General features: G+C 36.9%; 1 protein-coding gene across 1 annotated transcript in view; it reads left to right on the top strand.

Moving 5' to 3' along the window:
- The window catches only part of AKAP6 (A-kinase anchoring protein 6), a 486,146-nt gene that overhangs the window by 426,823 nt on the left and 42,839 nt on the right, over nucleotides 1-16,484 (top strand). The window contains exon 12 of the mRNA XM_020870415.2: nucleotides 3,151-3,366. Within this exon, the coding sequence (XP_020726074.2) occupies nucleotides 3,151-3,366 (216 nt within the window). The remainder of the gene's footprint in view (nucleotides 1-3,150; nucleotides 3,367-16,484) is intronic.

Below are 16,484 nucleotides of genomic sequence, written 5' to 3'. Positions count from 1 at the left end.
TACTGACTTTTCCAGGGGCTCCATTCACTCTTTTCTCCAACCTGCCTGGTACTCTCAGTGTCCCAGACTACTTGCTACTGGACCTTCTGTCCTTGTAACCTCAACTACCCAACTTGGACAATCTGGCTCACATCATTTCCCTGATTTCATGACTACTCTGATAGCAACCTGCATAAACTTCTGTTAGCACTTACCTCTGTATTATTCTTGGTACCACACTTATTTGTTTAGTCCATTTCCAGTAGGCTTTTGATTCTTGAGAGCGGGGACAGTAACTTGATCTTTTTTGACGCCTCCATGCCTGAAATAGTACCTAGCAGATGCAAGGTACAATACACATTTGAGGAAGTCTGGAGGCAGGAATGAGTTCGTCTTATTTCTGAGACTTACTTAGATTGCTTAGCTTGAATTTCTGTTTAAAAGTGCTTCTCTCAAAAAGTAAGCCAAAAATAGTTATAATAATCATTTTGTGCCTATGTAGTTATATTTAACATTTCTCTATGCATAGTTTATCATAGAAATAATGTGAACTCTACTGATTCTAAGAAACATTGCCAGCAAATGTACTGATTTTATTTAGTATGTGTTTGTGATTATAAATAAATATGTATATTTTAATGCTTGACATGGAAATACATTTATGTAAAAGAATGTAATTTTATCAATTATATCTCTTAGATGTAAAAAGGTACTAAAAAATATGTTTCCATGTAAAATTCTCAGTGTTCCTCTTCTCTTTAAAGTAGTGTTATTTCTGAAGTGTGCATACAGGATAAATTATTAATCTAGAATATACACTGAGTTCTTTGGATATTTAAATTTTTTAAATTTGCAAAATTATGGAGACATAAAAATCTGATAGTGAGTGTCAACAATTTTTAAAAACACCTAACACATGGTTAAAACCTATCAACTGACTGGAGTTCAGATGTGGATACTTAAATACTGGATGTGTTCTGCTGCTGCTGCTGCTAAGTCACTTCAGTCGTGTCCGACTCTGTGCAACCCCATAAACTAGATTCATATTAAAAGTTATTGCTAATCAGCTTTATGAAAATTTCCCTTGGCCACCTCACATGTCCTATTTCAGAACTTTGGAAACCCCTGTGAGATGAATAAAGCCCGTTTGGGCTCCTTTGTAAATATCACCTAATGTGGCTGTGCTGACTAACGCCACACATACCTTTACTGCCATCTCTGGCAAATTCTCATTCAGCTAAGAAACATCAGGATTCTTTGTTGGCTGGAGAAATGCAGTCATTATTTTAGGCAACTTAAAATAGAGTTTTGCAAGATCCAGTTTGGCAGCATGGAACATCTCTTTTGATTTTCTAGCCCCCCCACAACCCTTTTAACAAATTAATGACAAATACAAACAAAAGTAAAATCTTCTATATACACATTCATAGAACTCTTTTGAAGCAGTCCCAGTTGGTTATATTATTATGTCATCTTGAAGTGTTGAACTTTGGGTGTAAAATTGACAGATATTAAGTGGACTTAATAGTCTGACTTGCTCAACAGTTGTTCTAGAGCAAGAGAGCAAATTGAAGGTTATGTGTGTGTGTGTGTGAGAGAGAGAGTGAAATAGAGGGAAAGAGAGAAAGCATGTAAAAGAGAAAGTCAGCAGAATTGGAGGAGGAAATGGAAACAATGCCTGTTGCCTTGGTAAACTCTTTAAGTTTTATCTTTGATTGTGTAGGAGTTTCTCTCCATTCAGCATTGAACTAATGAATAGTGTCAGTAAAGAAATTTGTCAGACCTGGTGGTTCAATCAGGAGTTATATAAGGAAAATAGTAATGAACCTCTAGGAAAATAAATAAGGCTAAATTCAAGAAACATAACTGAAAATGCTGTACTGGTATAAATTGAATAATAAAATTCCTAGTTATATTTTGCTATAAATAGAGGTGTGGGAATTTGTCATTCTCCTTATTTAAAATTCAGAAATATTAAAGGTACAGGGTTCTCTCATTACAGAAATAATAGAATTCCAGCTATTACTGAGTGAGGGTCGTTTAAATGGCTATAGCATGTATTATATCAATAAATGGAACATCTGTATGAAACGTCCACCTGCTGATCTACTACCACTGTGCACATTTCAGTGAACCGCACTTAATCATTTTAAGACTTCTTCTAATGAAGCCTTATCTAGATTAACATTTTAAGCACAAATACTTTCAGGCATTAAAACTCTAGCACTAAATTAAATTGCATTGTCTTGTTTACCCTTGTTGATTAATAAGCAATCTGTTAACTGTTAGAAAAGTCCAATTGTAGCAGTAGAGGGAGATTAGTAATTCAGTGATGTTTGTGGATATAATCATCATTTCTCCTGAAGGCTTTGAATTAGAATATCACTTATACACTATCCGTAGGCAAAGAAAAGATACAATATTTTAAGACGTGTGTGCCCACTATTTTGCTTGAATCATTCAGCTTAGGGTCACTGCAGCAATACAAATGCTTCTGGGGGCAAAATGTTATTTTGATGGATGCATATCCTTCTTAAATAGTGTGAATGTCTATTAAGAGAAACACAGCAACTAACAAATAATGCAGTAATCATCCTGTATCCTAATTTCTGTTTTCAAAATATTATTTCTTTGTTAATCAAGTTTCAGAAGAGAAATGTTGCTTACCATATTTTTTTCAAATAATAGCTGTTATATATCAATTTTTTTTACAATCTTATTTAACTTATTTCTAGTCAGTAGAAAAGTAAACTTTTGGCTGCAGAGATTCTAGGAGAAAATTTGGAAATATCCCATTTTCTTTTGGAGGATTTTTCTGTCTTTTGTGTTTTCTATGGCCTTGAAGCAAAGCATGGCAATCTGTTTGGCATTTATATGACCTAAATGATTTGTTTCATTAAGTTAATCACCGAGGTATCAAAGAGGGACCCAACAGTTTAGATGTAGAAATGTTTAAAAAAGAGGGGGAGAGGAGGAGGAGAATGGGATGAAGCAAAAATCACTTGGGTAGAAGATATGCAATCCAAAAGTAACTCCAGAGGCCTTCTTATCCCATTTATTCACGGTTAAGCATATTCCTACAATTTAAAATTACGATGGAAGAGAATGTTGTATGTTTAAGGGAACTCTGTCCTGTAAATGCTCATGGATCGGTCCCTCTTTGCATTGCAGTCCCTCTGTCGTGAAATCAAACAGCGACGTCGGGGAGTGGCCTCCATCCTGCGTTTATGCCAACATCTTCTGGATGACCGGGAGACCTGCAACCTGAACGCAGACCACCAGCCCATGCAGCTGATCATTGTTAATCTTGAAAGAAGGTGGGAAGCCATTGTCATGCAAGCTGTCCAGTGGCAAACACGGCTGCAAAAGAAGCTGGGAAAGGAATCTGTGAGTGATAGTTTCTTTTTTAAATCATGATGCTCTCTCATTTTTCTCAGAAAAACGTTCTTTCAGGACTTGGAAAATGTGTTCCTCTTAACAATGATTTTGCTGACTTTAGTTAGCAAAATAGGAATAGTTATCTCCAACCTCTAAAAGAGACTCCATTTATCATAACACAGAGATTCATTTGCCTACTACTAAGATGAATTTTAGTCTCACTGTCTTTTAGAGAAATCATATGGAGACTTCACTTAACTTTACCAAACTAAGCCATTAATTCTTTCAATCTTTCCTTCACCAAGAACATCGCTAATCACGCAATACACCATGAAGGTTTTGCTAGGAGATGGCTTACCACTCTCAGAGCTCATAGGGCTGTGTGTATGCTCTGCAGACAAGGCAATGAAGTAAAGTATGCCACTTGCCTTTTCTTTCCATGATAGGAATTCACACTGTCCATGTGTAAAACAGTCTCCTTTGTTCCTGCTTAGAGTGCCTTCAAATAGAGATGTGTTGCTGAGAACTAGCAAGTTTCCTCTGAGAGTTTTAATGCAGTGCTCAAGGTAGAGGTGTGGACTGCTTTTAAGAATTTTCCAAATTGACTGTAAATTCAGGCTGTTGCTAGATGAAAGAAAAACATATAGCTAGAGTTGTTTTATTATAATATAGAATACACACTTATTGAGAAAACCTTCATATCCTTAAGGGGAAGGATTTATAGATGAAAAGATTGCATTCCCTAAAGGACCTTGAAGTTAGTGTCTGTTAGTTCAAGGCCTAATTCTCATGTTTGACTTATATAAGTGAAATAGACACATACGTACGTATTTAGATACAATGGAAATTTTTTCTTGTGTATTTATATCATCAGTTCTATGTTTTCAGAGAGTCCAAGATTCAAAATTGAAAAATCAAATATAACGTTGTCACTGAAAAACAGACTTCTCCTATGAATTTTAATTTTAACAAAGCCTTAATATTTGCTATCTGATGTGTTTGGCATTGGGAACTGGGAACAGAGGGGGCAGTGAATCAGCAAGCTTTCTCACTCTTTTTGCAACTGTATGTTGAGTCTAGGGGATGATTTTATCCTCAATAGTTCACTTCAATTGTTTTGTGCTGAAGTTGCTAAATTTCTTAAGATGTCCAAGCTATTATCAGCAATCAGATTCTATATAATTGGATGTCTTTTCTTAAAATGGCCTGTTTGTTGTGAAGCTATTTAGTTAGAGTCCTTTCTTTTCTTTCTTCCTTTTTTCCCTCCTAGTGTTTGAAAGTGTAGGTTATTTTTTATCTATAGTTTGAAACATCTAAGCATAGTAGTGACCATAATAAAGTTTACATAAAAACCAATTGCATCTGGAGAAGCTCTAACATTTTAGAAGCATTCAGGGTGCTTTGGAGGAGATAGAACTGTGTTTCTCTGGAGATTTACTTGAAATCATATGATCAGGGATGCAGGAGTGGACCTCTGCAGACTAGCTGTGGACATTTTTATCCTACTTATGTGGTAAAGGTAAGCTTTAGCTTTGAAATATTGGCTACTTCTTAGAGTCTCAAGCTACTACAGAGAGGTAGATAAACATTACAGGTGGACCAAATCCCCTTTTCTGTAGGTTGGATGCCGGATGTGTAGGTTTTCTGGAATGCTAAGGTAGCAAATAAGGTCCTCTGTGCTAAGCAAGTTGACAGTCTCTCGAGAAAGGGAGAGAAGAGTAGCAAGCGGCACTAATGTCAACAATGCAGTGAATACCGTGTACCTCGAAATGTTGGAACTATTTCTGACTTCTGATCTCTGTTAGTTGGGTAAAGAGTCCAGGTTGCTTTGTTAAGCAAACAAGTATTTTTCCCATGTGGAGGCTGCCTTTAAAGAGACTCAGGAGCCTCTAAATGGTCTGTTTGTGTTTTCATCTTGTGTCCCTGCCGCTATGGCATCCTCTTCTGTGCACAGGAACATTCAGTGCTGTATTTCCAGGGTCTGGGACATACCCACATATAGTAGATTTTAAAAGACATTTGCTAAATGAATGAACACACTTTTTATTTCATAATTTTGTTTCATTCTGACATTTGGTCTAGAGTTAACTATATTAATTCTCAGTGTTCGTATTCTCAAAAAATGGCTTTGAGTATTATGTTCCTATATGATTATTTCACTTTCATGAGATCACCAAGCAGATGACTTTTAACCTTTCTTCTTGAAGGTAGGGTCAGTGTTTCCAGGTTCTAAGATATGATGTGAAGTCCCCCATGGTATACTCTGTTTTCTTCAAGTTATTTCTTGAAGGAAATTCTCTATGAGGTATTCAGTGAAGTCATTCTGAAAGTGCAGGGTAGGTTCTGGGACTTAGAATAGAGGCTCTAACTCTGTCTCTGTATTGTAGAATTCTTTTAATCAGTCACTTTGGAAATAGCTTGTATAAGAGATGTCACCTAATCGCCTGTCCAGTATGCCTCATTTTTCATGTCACTTCTATTTGTGTGATGATTTAATTACTGTTGATCTTCTCCAATAGTCTGAAGAAAACAGCCACATTTCAGGTTCTCCTCACCTTTACATTCCTAAAAACCCCAAATAGCATGTAGGACTTAACAGGTACTCTGTAGTATTTGTTAAACAAATGGATTTTTTCTAAGTGATACTCTATAATAATCAGTGTTAGAGATTCAAAGGTAAACAAGACATCTTCCTTTTCCAGAAAATGTGTAGTTAATGCAAATATACAAAGAACAATAATGCTAGGTCTCTGGAGGTAATTACTGGCTTCAAGTTTAGAGTTAATGTTGATAAAATATGGAAAATCTTTCCTTAATATTCAGAAAAATTCAGATAAAAGTAAAAATGTCAATTAAGTAAGCTTCTCTAATTCTCCTAACTAGGTAAATAATGAATCTCTCTCTCTTTTTAACTGGAAGAAAACAAAAAATCTTTTATTAAATTCTGGGAGTTAAAACAGACAGAACTCAAAAGCATCTTTCTCACTTATCATCGAGATTTGAAATTACATAATTATTCAACCAACTCCACTTCATTCTTTATACATTCAAGCTCTTTTCCCAGATTTACTTTGGTTTATTTTGTGTTATCTATAAAAATAATATTTTTGTATACTTTTTATACTGTAAGACAAATTTTCATTTGAATCATATGTTTTTATTTATCATCTCCTCCTTTTTTTCTTTATGAACCAAAAAAGCTTGAATTTTGTTCCTTTGACTTTTTTATATGATTCAGGCTTTACATTTTGGCCAACAGTACAATCTGCCTGTATTACCTTAGAGTATCCCATTTCCCAAAATATTGTTCTGAATTTGTGATGTATTTATTATAGAGGACTAAGATTTTTATTATTTGAACAGTTTGAATTTCACTTCCTACAACAGATACAGATTAAAATATGTGAAACAATCCATGAAAACAATAAGAATCCATGTCAGTATAAATCCACTCTGAATAATCTATAATAATTTACAAATCTACTCAGAATAATCTTTAGCAAAGAGAAGATAACTCCTTCAGTTCAGTCACTCTGTCATGCCCGACTCTTTGCAACCCCATGGACTACAGTATGCCAGGTTTCCCTGTACAACATCAACTCCCAGAGCTTACTCAAACTCAGGTCCATCGAGTTGGTGATGCCATCCAACAATCTCATCCTCTGTCGTCCCCTTCTCCTCTGCCTTCAGTCTTTTCCAGCATCAGGATCTTTTCCAATGAGTCAGTTCTTTGCATCAGGTGGCTGAAGTATTGGAGTTTCAGCTTCAGCATCAGTCCTTCCAATGAATATTCAGGACTTATTTCCTTTAGGATGGACTGGTTAGATCTCCTTGCAGTCCAAGAGACTCTCAAGAGTCTTCTCCAACACCACAATTAAAAAGCATCCATTCTTTGGTGCTCAGCTTTCTTTATAGTCCAACTCTCACATCCATACATGACTGCTGGAAAAACTATAGCTCTGACTAGAGGGACCTTGTTGGCAAAGTAATGTCTCTGCTTTTTAGTATGCTGTCTAGGTTAGTCATAACTTTTCTTCCAAGGAGCAGGCATCTTTTAACTTCATGGCTGCAGACACCATCTGCAGTGATTTTGGAGCCCCCCAAAATAAAGTCTGTCACTGTTTCCATTGTTTCCCCATCTATTTGGCATGAAGTGATGCTGTAAGAGCAATATTGCATAGGAAACTGGAATGTTAGGCCCATGAATCGAGGCAAATTGGAAGTGGTCAAACGAGATGGCAAGAGTGAACACTGACATTTTAGTAATTGGCAAACTAAAATGGACTGGAATAGGTGAATTTAACTCAGATGACCATTATATCTACTACTGTGGGCAAGAATCCCTTAGAAGAAATGGAGTAGCCCTCATAGTCAACAAAAAAGTCCAGAATGCACTGCTTGGATGCAGTCTCAAAAATGACAGAATGATCTCTGTTCATTTCCAAGGCAAACCATTCAATATGACAGTAATCCAAGTCTATGCCCTGACCAGTAATGCTAAAGAAGCTGACGTTGAATGCTTCTTGAAGACTACAAGACCTTCTAGAACCAACACCCAAAAAAGATGCCCTTTTCATTATAGGGGACTGGAATGCAAAAGTAGGAAGTCAAGAAATACCTGGAGTAACAGCCACATTTGGCCTTGGGGTACAGAATGAAGCAGGGAAAAGGCTAATAGAGTTTTGCCAAGAGAACACACTGGTCATAGCAAACACCCTCTTCCAACAACACAAAAGAAGGCTCTACACATGGACATCACCAGATGGTCAATACCAAAATCAAATTGATTATATTCTTTGCAGCCAAAGATGGAGAAGCTCTATACAGTCAGCAAAAACAAGACTGGGAGCTGACTATGGCTCAGATCATGAACTTATTGCCAAATTCAGACTTAAACTGAAGAAAGTAGAGAAAACCATTAGACCATTCAGGTATAACCTAAATCAAATCCCTTATGATTTGTTTTTCCTTTTTAAAAATTTTTTATATTTTTAAACTTACTTATTTTAATTGGAGGCTAATTACTTTACAGTATAGTAGTGGTTTTTGTCATACATTGACATGAATCAGCCATGTGTGTACATGTGTTCCCCATCTTGAACCCCCCCCCCCCCACCTCCCTCCCCATCCCATCCCTCAGGGTCATCCCAGAGCACCAGCCCTGAGCACCCTGTCTCATGCATTGAACCTGGACTGGCAAATCCCTTATGAGTCTACGGTAATCCCTTATGATTATATGGAAACAGATTCAAGGGATTATATCTGATAGACAGAGTGCCTGAAGAACTATGGACAGAGGTTTGTGACATTGTACAGGAGTCAGGGATCAAGACCATCTCCAAGAAAAATAAATGCAAAAAGGCAAAATGGCTGTCTGAGGAGACCTTACCAATAGCTGTGAGTAGAGAAGTAAAAGGAAAAGGAGAAAAGGAAAGATATAGCCATTTGAATGAGAGTTCCAAAGAATAGCAAGGAGAGATAAGAAAGCCTTCCTTAGTGATCAGTGCAAAGAAATAGAGGAAAACAATAGAATGGGAAAGGCTAGAGATCTCTGTCAAGAAAATTAGAGATACCAAGGGAACATTTCATACAAAGATGGGCACAATAAAGGAAAGAATTGGTATGAACCTAACAGAAGCAGAAGATATTAAAGAGATGTGGCAAGAATACACAGAAGAACTGTACAAAAAAGATCTTCATGACCCAGATAATCCTGATGGTGTGATCACCAACCTAGAGCCAGACGTTCTGGAATGTGAAGTCAAGTGGACCTAGGAAGCATCAGTCTGAGCAAAGCTAATGGAGGTGATGGAATTCCAGTTGAGTTATTTCAAATCCTAAAAGATGATGGCTGTGAAAGCGTTGCCCTCAATATGCCAGCAAATTTGGAAATCTCATCAGTGGCCACAGGACTGGAAAAGGTCACTTTTCATTCCAGTCTCAAAGAAAGACGATGCCAAGGAATGCTCAAACTACCTCACAATTGCACTCATCTCACACACTAGCAAAGTAATGCTCAAAATTCTCCAAGCCAGGCTTCAGCAATACGTGAACTGTGAAATTCAGATGTTCAACCTGGATTTATAAAAGGCAGAGGAACCAGAGATCAAATTGCCAACATCCATTGGATGGATGGAGCAAGAGTGCTCCAGAAAAATATCTATTTCTGCTTTATTGACTATGCCAAAGCCTTTGATTGTGTGGACCACAACAAATGTGGAAAATTCTGAAAGAGATGGGAATACTAGACCACCTGACCTGCCTCTTTAGAAATCAGTATGCAGGTTAGAAAGTAGCAGTTATAACTGAACATAGAACAATAGACTGGTTCCAAATAGGGAAAGGAGTACATCAAGGCTGTATATTGTCACCCTGCTTGTTTAACTTATATGCAGAGTACATCATGAGAAATGCTGAGCTGGATGAAGCATAAGCTATAGTCAAGATTGCCAGGAGAAATACCAATAAACTCTGATATGCAGATGACGCCATCCTTATGGTAGAAAGCAAAGAAAAGCTAAAGAGCCTCTTGATGAAAGTGAAAGAGGAAAGTGAAAATGTTGGCTTAAAGCTCAACATTCAGAAAACTAAGATCATGGCATCTGGTCACATCACTTCATGGCAGATAGATAGGGAAACAGTGGAAACAGAGTCAGACTTTATTTTAGGGGGCTTCAAAATCACTGCAGATGGTGATTTCAGCCATGAAATTAAAAGATGCTTGCTTCTTGAAAGAAAAGTTATGACTAGCCTAGACAGCATACTAAAAAGCAGAGACATTACTTTGCCAACAAGGTACCTCTAGTCAGAGCTATGGTTTTTCCAGTAGTCATGTATGGATGTGAGAGTTGGACTATAAAGAAAGCTGAGCGCTGAAGAATTGATGCTTTTTAACTGTGGTTTTGCAGAAGACTCTTGAGAGTCCCTTGGACTGCAAGGAGATCCAACCAGTCAATCCTAAAGGAAATAAGTCCTGAGTATTCATTGGAAGGACTGATGCTGAAGCTGAAACTCCAATACTTCAGCCACCTGATGCAAAGAACTGACTCATTGGAAAAGACCCTGATGCTGGGAAAGATTGAAGGCAGGAGGGGAAGGGGACAACAGAGGATGAGATGGTTGAATGGCATCACCAACTCAACCGACAGGAGTTTGAGTAGACTCCAGGAGTTGGTGATGGACAGGGAGGCCTGGAATGCTGCAGTTGATGGGACCACAAAGAGTTGGACATGACTAAGTAACTGCACTGAACTGATGTAACTGGATTTCATGACCTTAGTTTTCTGAATTTTCAGTTTTAGGCCAGCTTTTTCATTCTCCTCTTTCACTTTCATCAAGAAGCTGTTTAGTTTTTCTTTGCTTTCTGCCATTAGGGTGGTGTCATCTGCATATCTGAGGTTATTGATATTTCTCCAGGCAATCTTGATTCCAGCTTGTGCTTCATCCTTGATTACTCCTTGATGGAAGCCATAGACCTTCTTCCTCTAAAAAGATATAGGCAGTCTTCCACTTCTAGCGAGGATAGAGTAAAGGATCAGTACCCTTATACCTGAAATAATGTAAAAACTGGACAGAAATCACAATTTCAAGTCCTTGAATACCAGGCAGTGAAGAGATGTGAAATGATTGAAGTGATACTGTGGTTAATCAAATTTCTGCCTAGAGAGAATTTCCAGGTCGCTGTGTACAAAGAAAAAATCCTTGTAGAGCCTAGCATTCTCCCTGGATTGATAAGACAGGTCTGGGAGTCTGATAAGGACAGGGCAGCTACAGTTGCTACAGGCATATAACAGAGAGGAGAGAGCTGCACAGAGAGATGGCTCTAGAGCTATGCAGAGCAATCCTCTTAAGTCTTCAGAGGGGGAATCCCCTGAACAAAGTAGAGGGAACAATCCCTGAAGCTCACACACAGCTGGGAATAGTTCCTTTTCCTATCAGTCACAGTAGAAGCCCTTATCATTCACAGGGCCTGTGACAGAGTACTAAGAACAGTTTTGCATTTGTAATGCAAATTAGACTAAATGCTCTGTGTGTGTGTGTGTGTGTGTGTGTGTGTGCGCGCGCGCGCATGTGCGCGCATGCATGTGCGCGCACGCATGCAGACGCTCAGTTTCTTCCTACTCTTTGAGACCCCATGGAGTGTGCCTACTAGGCTCCTCTTTCCCAGTAAGAATACTGGAGTAGGATGCCATTTTCTCCTCCAGGGGATCTTCCTGACCCAGTGATCAAACCTGCATCTTCTGCATTGGCAGGTGGGTTTTTTTTTTTTTTTGCCACTGAGACACTTGGGAAGTCTTGCTCAAAAAAGCTTTAAAACAAAACCTGAAAAGATCAAACTGTTTAAAAGTAATTTAAATATATCTCAATATAACACTCAAGAATACTTATTGGCATCTGAGTATCCAGCATCCAGTAAGGTAGAATTTGCAGTATCTGCCATCCAGTTAAAAGCTACCAGCATTCATGTTTATTCCTATGGCTATTTCATGTTGATGTATGGCAGAAATCAAACCAATATTGTAAAGCAATTATCCTTCAATTAAAAATAAATAAATTCTTTTTAAAAAGCTACCAGCATACAAAGAAGAAGTAAAATACATTTGATAATGAGGAGAAAAATTTGATCAATAGAAGCAGATCCAGAAATGACAAATTATAGAATTAATAAATAACATTAAAAGTTATTTTACTTGCAATCCCTATGTTCAAGGAGCTAGAAAATATATTGAGCTTATTAAGTAGAGACATTGAACATATCTGTCTAAAATCAAACTTCTACAGATGAAAACTATAATATCTGAGACGAAAAATACACTGGATAGTATTAGCAACCAATTAGACATTGCACAAGCAACAGTTCATAAATCTGAAAACATAACAATAGAAACTGTCAAAAATGACAGACAGGAAAAAAGCCAAAAAGATACCATAAATGAGCTGTGAGATAACTTCAGGCAGGTTAGTGTATATCTAATTGGAATCATTAAATTCAAAAAAATTGAAATCATTTCAAGCATCTTTTCTGATCACAGTGTGGTAAGATTAGATGTCAACCAAAGGGGAAAAAAACTATTAAAAATACAAACATATGGAGGCTAAACAACATGCTTCTGAATAACCATTAAATCACGGAAGAAATCAAAGGAAATCAAAATATGCATAGAAGCAAATGAAAATGAAAACACGACAACCCAAAACCTATGGGATTCAGTAAAAGCAGTGCTAAGAAGAAGGTTCATAGCAATACAAGCTTACCTCAAGAAACAAGAGCAAAATAAAATAAATAACCTAACTTTGCCCCTAAAGCAACTAGAAAAAGAAGAAATGAAGAACCCCAGGGTGTGTAGAAGGGAAAAAATAATCATAAAAATTATGGCAGAAATAAATGAAAAAGAAGCACAGCCAACTATAGCAAAAATATACAAAAACTAAAAGCTGCTTCTTTGAGAAGATAGATAAAATAGACAAACCATTAGCCAGATTCATCAAGAGAAAAGGGGAGAAGAATCAAATCAACAAAATTAGAAATTAAAATGAGAAATCACAACAGACAACACAGAAATACAAAGGATCATAAGAGACTACTATCAACAACTACATGCCAATGAAATGGACAACTTGCAAAAAATGGACGGATTCTTAGAAAAGTATAACTTTCCAAAACTGAACCAGGATGAAATAGGAAATCTTAACAGACTCATCACAAGCATGGAAATCGAAACTGTAATAAAAAAAATCTTCCAGCAAACAAAAGCCCACGACCAGATGGCTTCACAGGCTAACTCTACCAAAAATTTAGACAAGCTAACACCTATCCTACTCAAACTGTTCCAGAAAATTGCAGAGAAAGGTAAACTCCCAAACTCATTCTGTGAGGCCACGATCACCCTAATACCAAACCAGAAAAAGATGCCACCAAAAAGAAAACAGACCAATGTCACTGATGAACATAGATGCAAAAATCCTCAACAAAATTCTAGCAAACAGAATCCAACAGCATACATCATGACCAAGTGGGCTTTATCCCAGGGATGCAAGGATTCTTCACTATTCACAAATCAATCAATGTGATACACCACATTAACAAATTGAAAGATAGAAACCAAATGATTATCTCAATAGATGCAGAGAAAGACTTTGAGAAAATTCAACACCCATTTATGATAAAAACTCTCCAGAAAGCAGGAAGAGAAGGAACATACCTCAACATAATAAAAGCTATGTATGATAAAACTACAGCAAACATTATCCTCAATGGTGAAAAATTGAAAGCATTTCCCCTAAAGTCAGGAACAAGACAAGGGTGTGCACTCTCAACACCACTTTTTAACATAGTTTTGGAAATTTTAGCCACAGCAGTCAGAGAAGAAAAAGAAATAAAGGCATCCAGATTGGAAAAGAAGAAGTAAAACTCTTCACTGTTTGCAAATGACATGATCCTCTACATAGAAAACCCTAAAGATACCACCAGAAAATTACTAGAGCTAATCAATGAATATAGTAAAGTTGCTGGATATAAAATTAATACACAGAAATCCCTTGCATTCCTATACACTAACAATGAGAAAACAGAGAAATTAAGGAAACAATCCCACTCATCATTGTGACAAAAATAAAAAAATACTTAGGAATAAATCTACCTAAAGAAACAAAATACGCTTATATGACTATAAACACTTGATTTGGAAAAATCAAGAGGGGAAAATGAAAGGATGGAATACTAGACCATGCTTATGGTTTAAGAATCATATCAGGTTAAAAGTAGCAGTTTAACTGACATAAAGCAATATGTTCAAAGGAAGGTTACATCAATGGCTGTATATGCACCTTTGTTTATTATATGCGAGTAATCTGAGAAGCGAGTAAGATAAGTTAGTCAAGATTTGAGAGAAATTACAAAAACTCTGATATGCAGAACGCATCCTTAGTAGAAAAGCAAAGAAAACTAAAGAGCCTCTTGAGATAGTAAAGAGGAAAGTATAAAATGTTGATTAAGCTCAAAAGAAACAAGAATATTGAATCACATGGCAAAATGGGGAAACGTGGAAACAATCCAGACTTTATTTTAGGGGGCTTCAAAATCATGCAATGTGATTCAGCCATGAAAAAAGACTTCTCCTTGAAGAAAAGTTATGAAACTGCCAGACAGCAAAATAAAAACAGAGACATTACTTACCCCAACAATAACTCTAGCAAGCTTGGTTTTCCAGTATCATATGGATGTGAGAGGCCAACTATAGAAAGCTGAGCCTAAAGAAAGCTAACTGGGTGCAAAAGCACTCTCCGAGAGTCCATACCACAGGAGATTCAACCACTCCAATAAGGAAATAAGTCGAGATCATAGAAAGGGACTGATGCTGAAGCTGAAACAATACTTGCAGCCACCATGCAAAGAAACTCATAAAGCCTGAAGTGGAAGATTTAGAAGGAAGACAAAGAAAATTTGAATGCATCACCAACTAAAAGAGACTCAGAGTTGGTAGGACAAGCCTAACTGCAGTTGATGACCAAAAAATATGGACATGACTAATAACTGCACGAACTACAAGATCAGACCTTATTTCTAAGAAATTCAGTATGGGGCATATCCCTCACTTTCATCAAGAAGCTATTCTCTTCTTTCAGAGGGTGCATCTGCAATCTAGGAGAATCTCAGGCAATCTTGATACGTCTTCTCCTGATATCCATGACCATCAGAACTTCTTCTCAAAAGTATTAAGCAGTCTTCAGTCTGAGCGAGGAAGAAAAGGATCAGACCCTTATACCTGAATATGTAAACTGGACAAATCTACATCAGTCCTATGAATACAGCAGTGAGAGATTAAAGAAAAACTGTGGAAATAAATCTGCCTAAGGATTCCAGGTCCACTGTGGCTACAACAAGAAACGCTAGAATGCATCCACGGGATTGAGTAGACAGGTCTATCCATAACACAGCTACTGTTGTACACATACAACTGAGGACTCACAGAGAAGCTCAAGCTATCGAGCATCCCTAGTTTCAGCAGTGGGGATACCGAAAAGTAAGGTAACAATCCAAGCTCACACACAGCTGGGAATAGTTCCTTTTAAAATAGAAGCCCTTATCATTCACATGGGTGGAAAAGGAGTACTGACATTTCTTGGGACTCTGAGGAAGAAGGCGAGGGTGGGATGATTTGAGAGAATAGCATTGAAACATGTATATTACCATATGTGAAATAGATGATCAGTCCAAGTTTGATGCATGAAACAGGGCACTCAAAGCCAGTGCACTTGGACAACCCAGAGGGGTGGGATGGGGAGGGAGGTGGGTGGAGGTTCTAGATGTGGGACACATGTACACCCATGGCTGATTCATGTCAATGTATGGCAAAAACCACAATATTGTATGGTAATTAGCCTCCCATTAAAATAAATTATTTTTTTTAAAAAAAGGACTGAGGGGCAAACAATTTTTGAAGAAATAATGACCAGAATTTCCCAAATTTGATGAAAACTATAAACCCACAGATCCAGAATGCCAATAAATTTTAAGCCCAGGAAACATGAAAAAGACTACACCAGTGATAAGAGAAATATCTTCAAAGTACCCAGTGGTGGGTGGGGAATACATTATATACAGAAGCATAAGAAGAAACAGTTATTGCATACATTTTTCAGAAATAATAAAAGTCAGAAGACAGTGGAACAACATTTTTCAAGTATTGAAAAAAACCCAGAATTTCACACAGAAAATGCTCTTCTAAAATTAAGACAAAAATAAATATTTTTCAACTATCAAGACTTAAAAAAAAATCATCATCAAAAAACAATCAGCAGAACTGCCAAAAATGTTAAAGGAAATCCTTTCACAAAAAAAGAAAATGGTATTAGTGGAAGCCTGAGTCTGCATAAAGAAATGAAAAGCATTGGAAACATTTACTGTGTGGGTTAATGTGAAATTCTTTTCATCTTCTTTAAATTTATTTAAATAATAATAGGTTGTTGAAAGGAAGATAATAGCAATGTATTAAGGGATTTATTAATATAAGACATTAATATAAGAAGTAAAACATATAACAAAATATCACAGTGCAGGAAATGGAATTATACTTCTGTATGTATAGTTCTTATATCAAGTGTAGTGGTATAGAATCACTTAAAGA

The sequence above is a fragment of the Odocoileus virginianus genome, chromosome 16 (genome assembly GCF_023699985.2).
Source record: "Odocoileus virginianus isolate 20LAN1187 ecotype Illinois chromosome 16, Ovbor_1.2, whole genome shotgun sequence".
NCBI lineage: Eukaryota > Metazoa > Chordata > Mammalia > Artiodactyla > Cervidae > Odocoileus > Odocoileus virginianus.
This window is presented reverse-complemented; position numbering and strand designations above follow the sequence as displayed.